This window comes from Ostrea edulis, chromosome 5 (genome assembly GCF_947568905.1).
Source record: "Ostrea edulis chromosome 5, xbOstEdul1.1, whole genome shotgun sequence".
Taxonomy (NCBI): domain Eukaryota; kingdom Metazoa; phylum Mollusca; class Bivalvia; order Ostreida; family Ostreidae; genus Ostrea; species Ostrea edulis.
This window is the reverse complement of record NC_079168.1, coordinates 50769756-50780886: the sequence shown is the minus strand read 5'-3', so window position 1 is coordinate 50780886 and position 11131 is coordinate 50769756. Positions and strand designations below refer to the sequence as shown.

The window sequence follows — 11131 nt, the reverse complement described above, 5'->3', positions numbered from 1 at the left end:
TGTAAAATATATACACAGTCTTTCATTAACTTTCAATCCTTTCAGATAGTGATGGATTATCTGGGCTAAAAAGAAGTAAGTATTTACTTAAAAGAAAGAAATATTTAATATTTTTGAAAAGCAATACGAACTTAATGGAGTTTTTTTGGTAAAGTTGTTTAAAATATAAGCTTTTGAAAGAGAATGACATGGAATTCCTGACACTAGATAGATCGGGAATATTTAAACTTGTCGTTAAAAATCGACTTCGTTTTACGAAAAAGTTGTTTGCAGCGAGGAAGTAATGCCTAAAGGTAGACAGACCCTGAAGGGTGCTACTACACCACTTGCAAGAGCCGTTCGAAAAGATTCTTGCACGCAACACTGAAAGGTTTGCACGGAATGCTGAACGATGCGCACAAAACGCTGCCTGATTTGCGAACAGGCTGCACAATTGGCACGAAATGGTAGGCGGGGCTTGTATGCTTTGTGAACAGTTTACATAAAGCAGGAAGATTGACCTGTACGCGTCGATTTTTTCTAGCATTATTTGGCTCTTTATGGGGTGATACATAACTGAAGTAATTTCAATGCGATAATGATAATCAAGAAATTTAGAATTAAAAGAATAGATTAAAAAACCTTCATTTTACAAATTAGTTTTATAACTCACGAAGGCAGGTAAAATATTACGTCGGAATAACCAAAAAACATTTTTTTAAATTTCAAAATTTTTTTTTTAGCAAAATTGTATCGTCATGGAATGACGATTATTCGACTTGCATTTGGTTCTATACTCTAATATTCTAATTCAATCTGAAAAACAACTGGTTGCGTCTGTTTCGTAATATATCTGATTGTCAATAAAATGCAGATACAATTTGTATATTCGGAGACACACTAACGACAAAAATAATCATAATTTAAAAAGAAACCCTATCCTCTTCTGAAAGACAGAAATTGAATAAAGACATACACTTTTAAAATGAATGTCAATGACAACAACTAAAACAAAACTGATACATATTCTCAAGGGTGTGTGGAGGTGACGCGTACATTAGACTTTGTGATAGCCGGTGGACCAGAATGTTACCTTTGAAAAAAAAGGAACAATCCCAATTTAACATCTAAAATGAATAATGACAAACCCAGCTCTAAGGTCGATGTGATATATCGATGTATAATTGTTCTATTCCAGTGTGTGTGTTTGATATATGGGGAATTGCCGAACATAGTTTTAGTATTTCGATCCGATATCATTTAGAATTACAACTGCGCTGTGATATTAGATAAATAAAATGAATGGATAGATAAAATGTTAACTGTAAATTCACTTTTTTTTTTTTTTTTTTTTAGATAAAATTGTTTTGTACACATTTCAAGCAATTTTGAACATAACACTTTTTGGTACATTGTCGTTATCCACACTAACTGAGTCCATGAGTACCTAATCTGCCTCAAACGATCAGGGAAACCCTCGATTTTCATGAATACTTATGAAATGACACAATCATTTATTGACCAATCACAGTCGCAATGAATTATTTTGATATTTTAATGGTTGCCTTTGTTTACAAATAATAACCATAAAGAATACTCTCAAGTATTTAGCTATAAATCAAATGAAACCCGCCTTAACAACAAAGGCTATGCTTGCAAATTCTGTATCATTAAATTTAATTTGATGGACTATTGCGTCAGTTTTTCAAAATTGGCGATTCTCGGATTATTTCGCTACCAAAAAAAATGAAATAAGATAAAAAAAAAATTAGTGACCTCTCCGATTGGTAGACATTTCAGAAAGTCAAGGGTTTTCTAAATCATATAATCACGGATATAATGTAGTGTAAACGGAGACAATAGGCGTGGTTTGTGATATGACGTAGTGTGAACGGAGACAATAGGCGTGGTTTGCGACGATGTTTTGATATGGCTGTCTCGATAAGATAAACAAAACTATTTGCATATTGCAGTTAATTTTGAAAAAAATCAATAAACACCACTTTTATAATGTTTCTATTGCCACGGGTCAGTTTCCCACCTTCTGCATGAAATCAAACACTTCTGTTAATTTCAAATACCCATAGTGGTCGATCTTTATTGTGTAATAAAAACCCTCCTAGGATTTTCATGGAATATGCATGTTATACACGGGTCATTGCATTATCCAAATTGTTCCGATAAACAATTTTGATTAAAAAATCTTTAATGAATAACGAAACGTAATCAAACAAGTCTAATAGTATCTGTTATTATTATATGTTGGGGGGGATGATAATAACGAGCGTATTGACATTGTATTAAGGGCTACGAATCCATAGGGGTTTGCTCTGCTTGGTGGTTTTAAAATCATATTAGTTTGCAATTAATTTGCCGGACCTTCACTATTGAAGTCTACATTTGTTGAATCTTAAAATAATTGCTTGAATTTCCAAATACACATGTACGTCCATCATTTGCAGATCTCATAGAGGAATAGTATGCACGTTTTGCACGGTCTGTAAGTTTCTAGGGGTGGGGCTTGTGAAAGCCGTATTTTATCAGACAATATAAAACAAATCATACGAATGTAATGCTTTGTTATTACCTTTCCAACTTCAAAATGACCAATACAGATTTCATCAAAATGAACAAGTGTATATACACAAAAAGATTTGTTTACAAGGATCAGTCTCTCTCTCTCTCTCTCTCTCTTTTTTTTTTTTTTTTTTTTTTTTTTTTACATAGAACATGTAAAGCTGTACAGGACCACAATATGCGAACACAACAGGAAGAGAGTGAGGTGTGGGAGAGGTGAAAAGATTACAGTGCACTATGCAATGTACGGTCGTCGTAGTAAAAACACCTGTTCAAAATACCTGAAAGGACGATTTTCTACAAGGTGCAAGGCCAAACACTCCAAACATATCACCAAAAGGCACTGCAATGGAAAACGTTTCTGCACTCTGCACGCCAGTAACTCGGTATTCGGAGATCCTTGTCGTGGAACATACAAATACTTAGCAGTGACCTATTCTTGTAGAAAACGTAAGTATGACACTGTTGACATCCAAATGACAAAAATGACGTAATATATGCTCTGTTACAACGCACTTTGAAAAATTACGCACTTTAATTTTTTTTCAAAGTGCATTAGATTTGGGACCAAGTCAACGCACTTTGAAAAAAAAACCCTATTTTTTCAAAGTGCGTTGATATCGACCATATTAACGCACTTTGCAAACAACACATTTTGCAGGGCTCGGTCGATTCTCTTGATGTTTTCAAAAATGATAGATGATTATTTGAATCTTAATATTTGATGATGACATCACTTCCGGATCTGAGATTAGACGTTTTGTGGATTTGAGTAATAATAAGGGCCTTGCTCTGCGAGAGCCCTACAATGATTAAACTGTCCGTCCCTCGGACCGTCCGTCCGATTTCATTTGTCTTGAACAATATTCCTTTCCCTATATCAAGTCTGGCCAAAGCTTTACCAATAGATTGCCCATGGATAGAGGGTGTGTACTGATCTTGATCCAATTTCCTAGATCAAAGATCACTGTAGATAAACCTTTAGGTATAAGGTCTTTTAACTGGAGCATATTTTCTCTACCATTGGCCCAGTTAGACTCAAACCTCACCCATATCTAGTGTCCATGGGTGGAGGATGTGCAGTGGCCATGAACCAATTTTCTAGATCAAGGGTCAAAGTTTTGCAGCTTATGATCTGTTGGCGTTCTGAGAGTCCGACATGATTGGCAATTTTGCGTTTCAAAATATGTACACATATAATGATTACTCGCGCGCCATCTAGCGTTAATTCAGTTAATGACCGTTTGTTTGCATTGGTGGTCGTTGGTTTTGCAACGGAATCTGTTGGTTTTATTCTAAGCTGGTTTGTTTTGTATTTCAGTATACTTTTGAAATTAATTGTTCGTTTTGCATTAACGTCTTTTTTACCCTTTCCGCTTCCCATGATTCTGATTGGTTTTAATTGTTTAATCTCCAAACTTTCCCTTGTGTATTTCCTTTCGACAGCATTTGTGTCTATTGCATTTAGATGTACATTTCAAAAGAGCTGACATCAGCTGAAGGAAGACGTTTACAAAATAAATAGATACCCCCCCCCCCAATAAAAATAACTAAGAAAGGCAAGTGTATAATGGGAGAAACAGGCCCTATAACATGTGTTAGTAACCGGTTTTCTCAAACTTTCGTTCCTCAGTTTTATAAATTTTCAAGATACATTCGGCAACTTGTTACTAACTCGCACTGCTTCTGGAACCTAAATATGCTATTCTCCGATTCCAATAACGTGAACCAAATTTCATAATGTACATTTTCCTTTAAATAAAACGACCAAGTTCATTTATAGATCATCAGTAACGAGTTTTTTTAAAAAAAAAACTTTCAACATGATTTCACCACTTTATCCCATGGCCGGTTTTTTCTTTGTTCTTTAGGCAGTTTAACATTTTGATTAAGCCATACATTTGTTTTCAAGTAATATAATGCTGCATTACAGCGAGTCACAAAATTGGAATTTTAACTATTTCGACTCTTCCTTTGAGACCTAATCCATGACTAAGGGGCCATGAATTTAACAATTTCCGTAGAGGCATCCTTGTTCATAATAGCTATGTACCCAGTTTTACCATTAGAAGATCACAAAATAGATGGTTTGTAAATACCGTTTAGCAATATATCTATTTTTTTATTTGGAAGATTTAGTTCCACTTCTAAGGTTCCAAGGAAGAGTGAACAGTGACATTCGTCTGAGACAAGTGACCTAAAACTATTTAACTCAAACCATTAAACCTGTTCTGTGTATTCAGTCTTTGAGAACGCTGTCCAACATAAATTAGAAACTACCCATTCTTAAGTAAAACTGTCCGTTATTTTCAAACAGTTTGAATAGTCTTATAAAATGGACAATTACAATTAAGAAAAGTTTATTGATTGTTTATTTGTTATACGTCCCATCGAAAACATTTCACACACATTGAGACGTCACAAGGTGTAGGTGAAGAGCCACAAATGTTGACATATGCTTAGCGCTCAGTGCCGTAGCGATGAGGGTTCCATCTCGTGCCAACGCCTGCTGCAAAATTCGACTTCGGTTTTTAGCGTCTCATCCACAGGCAATTGTATCGCTTGGATTCGAATTTACTATTAAATAGTACTATGTCATTGGTACAATAGGCGACTAAATGGGACGGTCCTTCGGATGAGACCGCAAAAAAACTGAGGTACCGTGTCACAGTAGGTGTGGCTCGTTAACTCTCCCTGCTCAGAGGTCTTAAGCGCCGAGCATAGGCCTAAATTTTGCAGCCCTTCACTGGCAATGGTGAATGAGTGAAAAATTATCGAAAGTGACTTTTAATAATATTTAATCAATCAGTAAACGTCTGTATGATCCAATAATAGCACTCCTTTCATAGTTCAGATGGACGTTGATTTACAATGTTTCATGTGTTGATGAATTATTGGGTCAGTTACACGCCACAATCAGTCCATTTTGTTGGGTTTACAAGAATATATATGTATATTAACTGTGTCTCAAAGCGCAAAATTAATACAGTATACTTTTTAATCCAATTATTAAATTCAATGTACATGTATCTAATTGCATCTATCTGGTAATTACATGTGTAAACACCTGTTCGATGTTTCTCAATGAATCAACTCAAATATAAAGTTTCTAGTTTGAACACCTGTGTTCTCAAATTATCTATATACATATGTAGATATAAGAACATAAATCATTATCAGACACGAAGAATAAAATAAAGTGAAACACTTGATCAGGATATAGGGCTCACAGCGGCTGTGACCGGTCGACAGGGGATGCTTGCTCTGATGTGTCCAGGGGTCCGTGTTTGCCCAACTATCTATTTTGTATTGCTTATAGGAGTTATGAGATTGATCACTGTTCGTTATCTTCACCTTTCACTTACATAAACAAATATATCATTTCATACATAGCTTTGCCACCATCGAAAGGTACATACTACTCGTATATATATATAGTATATCTGCTTACTAAATGGACTTATGTATAGGGTTTCCATAATCTTCATTTTTAATTTTCAGTTTAAGAACTATCAGGTAACCACACATATCTAAACTCGCTATTTATGTTAGAAATACATGTACAAGTACATTTAGTAATTGATGGTAAAACTGTTTTAAGATCAGATTTTAGATCAAGCACTAGAAAAGAATGTTTAGGATACCAATTTCGTAAACGTTTGAAAACATACCTTATCAACCCCATCCCGTGTAACTACCATAGAAAACGTGTAAGATTAGAATTGTTTGATGACTGGGAGATATTTTAGAACTTTTTGCTATAGCAGACAGCAGTGCCACATTCTCCGACCTGTAAAATGAAGAGTTGGAATCAGGAATAAAGTTTAATGTAGTTACAATTATTGTTTTCAAATTATCTAAATGATTAGTATACTTAAAAATTACTTTAAAATATTGAAATATCATGGACAACCTGTTTCATCTTTGCGACAAAGAATAGATTAAATTTAATTAAAAATGGATGATTAAACTAGTATACGCATACATAAACCGTAAACCACAAAGAAATTTATTTTAGATTTAAAAAGTTTTACTCCTTTATATATGGTTTATGGTGAGATAGGTCGATTCCTTTTATTGTCAATGTTTATTTTTAGAATGGTTTCATACTGAGCTAAATTGTTCTCAGGTCCAGAAAACAAAATTGTGTATGCATGTATTTTATTTACTGACTAAATATAGTAATGAGACTTTCAAGAACCCATGGATTGAGTGTATTCAAAACATTTTTTATTCTTGTGGATTTTTTTTAATGTTTGGAATTAACAGAGTATCCTCAATGTGAAGTGGATTACAAATGCAGTTAAACAAAGACTGAAAGATTAATTTATACGCCCGCATTTTTATACGGGCGTATCAAAAGGCAAAAATATCGAATTTTGGAGAGAAAAAACACGATTTTCAAAAATTATTTCAATAAACGCTGGCGGATTTGAACATGGAATCAACGAATCAGTAACCTGATATCTTTTCCACTGAACAACGTAGATATACACAAACGAACAGTCGCTAAGAAATTTCACAAAACATTGGAGTCGCCATCTTGTGACGTACATGTAGTGTCACAAAATGTCTAAATGTAGTGAGCTATCTTCAGGCTTTCAGGTTTTTGTGTAATTTTTAGTTTATTTCTGGAGGACTTCTAAAATAGATAATCGAGAAATGCTTCCAAACGCATAATACCTCTTTTATTTGGTTTCATTTTGTCCGTTTTAGATGTAAGACGTTGCAAATCCCATCATGTTTCATTGATTGTAAGTGACTACATATTCCTAATCAATATTTTGACAGGAAAACAACGTGTACGTGTCCATGTGATCAAAAAAACTTTGAGAAGACGACGTAACGTGATAAGGATGAAATGTGGTAGACATAGGGTCATTGTTGTAAGATCTGCTAAGTATGTTCAACCATTGAGATATACAAGAAGACGTAAGTTCCACGTAAGACGTAGTCGCAATAGAAGACGTTGGATGTCTGCAAGACGTGGGCGTTCTAGCAGAAGACGTGGGATCCATAAGAACGTCACACGGAAAGTAAAATCATTATGTAACGGGAAAAGGCGGTGCACTCTGTGGTCTAACAAACCCAAAAGAGGCAAAGGATACAAGTACATACGGGTGAAATACTCCTGTAGAAGTAAGCACTCCGTTTGATTTTTAAGAATTAACATCATGAAAAAGCTACTTCTTTCATTTGCGCAATGTAATTCAATTTCAGAATTTTAAAAAAAGGGGGCCGCTTTCAGACAAGTTAGCAGTGTTAGTTAATTTAGATACAAGTTAGCAGTGTTATTTGTTTTACAGACAAGTTTACAGTATTTGTTGTTTTACAGACAAGTTAGCAGTATTTGTTGTTTTACAGACAAGTTAGCAGTATTTGTTGTTTTACAGACAAATTACATATAGCAGTGTTAGTTGTTTTACAGACAAGTTAGCAGTATTTGTTGTTTTACAGACAAGTAACAGTGTTGGCTGTTTTACAGACAAGTTAGCAATGTTAGTTGTTTTACAGACAAGTTAGCAGTGTTACTTGTTTTACAGACAAGTTAGCAGTGTATATTGTTTTACAGACAAGTTAACAGTGTTAGTTGTTTTACAGACAAGTTAGCAGTGTATATTGTTTTACAGACAAGTTAGCAGTGTTAGTTGTTTTACAGACAAGTTAGCAGTGTTAGTTGTTTTACAGACAAGTTAACAGTGTTAGTTGTTTTACAAACAAGTTAACAGTGTTAGTTGTTTTACAAACAAGTTAGCGGTGTTAGCTGTTTTACAGACAAATTAGAAGTGTTTGTTGTTTTACAGACAATTTAGCAGTGTTAGTTGTTTTACAGACAAGATAGCAGTGTTAGTTGTTTTACAGACAAGTTAACAGTGTTAGTTGTTTTACAGACAAGTTAGCAGTGTTAGTTGTTTTACAGACAAGTTAACAGTGTTAGTTGTTTTACAAACAAGTTAACAGTGTTAGTTGTTTTACAAACAAGTTAGCGGTGTTAGCTGTTTTACAGACAAATTAGAAGTGTTTGTTGTTTTACAGACAATTTAGCAGTGTTAGTTGTTTTACAGACAAGATAGCAGTGTTAGTTGTTTTACAGACAAGATAGCAGTGTTAGTTGTTTTACAGACAAGTTAACAGTGTTAGTTGTTTTACAAACAAGTTAGCAGTGTTAGTTGTTTTACAGACAAGTTAACAGTGTTAGTTGTTTTACAGACAAGTTAACAGTGTTAGTTGTTTTACAGACAAATTAGAAGTGTAAGTGAGTACATATTCCTAATCAATATTTTGACAGGAATACAACGTGTACGTGTCCATGTGATCAAAAAAGCTTTGAGAAGACGACGTAACGTGATAAAGATGAAATGTGGTAGACATAGAGTCATTGCTGTAAGATCTGCTAAGTATATTCAACCATTGAGATATACAAGAAGACGTGGTATCAGAAGACATAGGTTTCGTGTAAGACGTAGGCGCAATAGAAGACGTTGGAGGTCTGCAAGACGTGGGCGTTCTAGCAGAAGACGTGGGCGCTTTAGCAGAAGACGTGGGCGCTTTAGCAGAAGACGCGGGCGCTCTAGCAGAAGACGTGGGCGCTTTAGGAGAAGACGTGGGCGCTTTAGCAGAAGACGCGGGCGCTCTAGCAGAAGACGTGGTCGCTCTAGCAGAATACGTGGGATCCATAAGAACGTCACACGGAAAGTAAAATCATTATGTAACGGGAAAAGGCGGTGCACTCTGTGGTCTAACAAACCCAAGAGAGGCAAAGGATACAAGTACATACGGGTGAAGTACTCCTGTAAAAGTAAGCACACCATTTGATTTTTAAGAATTAACATTATGAAAAAGCTACTTCTTTCATTTGCGCAATGTAATTCAATTTCGGATTTTAAAAAAGGGGGCCACTTTCAGACAAGTTAGCAGTATTTGTTGTTTTACAGACAAGTTAACAGTGTTAGTTGTTTTATAGACAAGTTAGCAGTGTTAGTTGTTTTACAGACAAGTTTGCAGTGTTAGTTGTTTTACAGACAAGTTAAAAGTATTTGCTGTTTTACAGACAAGTTAGAAGTATTTGTTGTTTTACAGACAAGTTAGAAGTATTTGTTGTTTTACAGACAAGTTAGCAGTGTTAGTTGTTTTACAGACACGTTAGCAGTGGTAGCTGTTTTAAAGACACGTTAGCAGTGGTAGCTGTTTTACAGACAAATTAGCAGTAGTAGCTGTTTTACAGACAAGTTAGCAGTATTTTTTGTTTTACAGACAAGTTAGCAGTGTTAGTTTTTTTTTTACACACAAGTTAGCAGTGTTAGTTATTTTACAGACAAGCTAGCAATGTTAGTTGTTTTACAGACAAATTAGCTGTAGAGACAGGACACTGGTTATAGATTAAAGTCCTCCTCATTCACTGATTCTAAAGTAGATTCCTCCTTACACGGAAAACCGGCTCTAGAATTTCTCTTACGGAAATCCTACCCCAAAGTTAGTTTTCCGTGGGTGAAATTCTACCCTGGTTCACGGTTACAGAGCGGAGGTACCCCCTTAACCAGCTTTCTTCTTAAAATTCTTTAATTTGCCTCCATGTTAACTCACCCGAGTTCAAAGTCACTGACGCTTTAGATGTTTGAACATGTATGAGTATATTAGATATATACATGTATTAGTGTTTGATATTGGGAGTCCCTTAATAACGACTATCACGTGACAAATAAGTCATCACAGTGAGTTTTTATTTTCATTCTAATGGATTGACATTAATTTCGTTTTTGTCTCGTACCACAGACGCACGGGAAGGGATGTGAGTGCTATTGAGACCGATGACCACAGACAGACACCATACCGCCATGAAGGTGTCCACTAATCATGTCAAATAAAGACTAATGTCTTATTGCAAAAACGGATTTGAATTATAGTTTTCTTTCATAAAAAGGTATTTTTAAAAGGAAAATCTGTCTTAATGTCGGAGTAGATGAGGTAATCAATCGACTGGGGCATGTGGTAATTCACATAAAAACGCCATCTCGTAAGGGATTTGTGCAAGGAATACTATACAGTTATTGACCTGTTTCTTTAGGTTGATATGATGTAACTGAGAAGCATGATATTCACCAAGCCCGAAGGGTAATATGAATATTGTACTTATCAGGTAGCTACATGTGAAGGGGAATATGAATATTGTACTTCTCAGGTAGTTACATGTGAAGCATTGCATTGGCCTAAAACAGTAAAAAAAAAATTATCATATAATTGAATAATTTAAATCACCAACGAAACGATACGAGGTCGGCCATCTATGTATACAGGTAAACTGCAATACGTAGTTGAAAATGGATAGAGACGCGAGGTTTTTGTTATATTTATTAAATAATTCAAAGCATCGAAACCGAGTACCTTTATCTTGAAATCGGGTTTGATGTAGCTATAATTCAACCAATTGTTACTCTAGCTCGTAACAGAAACCCCCACCCCTCTTTTTCATTTTACAATTATAGTGCTAGATACTCCGTAATAGAAAAGTCGGTAAAGTTAAGCATTAGTAACCATCTACTAGTAACTGGCTACTTAAAAAAAAAAGAAACTTTAG

General features: G+C 35.0%; 1 protein-coding gene across 2 annotated transcripts in view; it reads left to right on the top strand.

Moving 5' to 3' along the window:
- The window catches only part of LOC130054563 (serine/arginine repetitive matrix protein 2-like), a 10907-nt gene extending 459 nt beyond the window's left edge, over nucleotides 1–10448 (top strand). Inside the window, exons 2-6 of one of the 2 annotated variants that reach the window (XM_056164727.1) lie at nucleotides 46–75; nucleotides 2707–3006; nucleotides 7348–7695; nucleotides 8846–9355; nucleotides 10330–10448. In XM_056164727.1, coding sequence (XP_056020702.1) covers nucleotides 46–75; nucleotides 2707–3006; nucleotides 7348–7695; nucleotides 8846–9355; nucleotides 10330–10349 — 1208 coding nt within the window. In that variant the 3' untranslated portion in view covers nucleotides 10350–10448. The remainder of the gene's footprint in view (nucleotides 1–45; nucleotides 76–2706; nucleotides 3007–7347; nucleotides 7696–8845; nucleotides 9356–10329) is intronic. The other variant, XM_056164728.1, reaches the window with a different exon arrangement.
- Nucleotides 10449–11131: the final 683 nt, after the last annotated feature.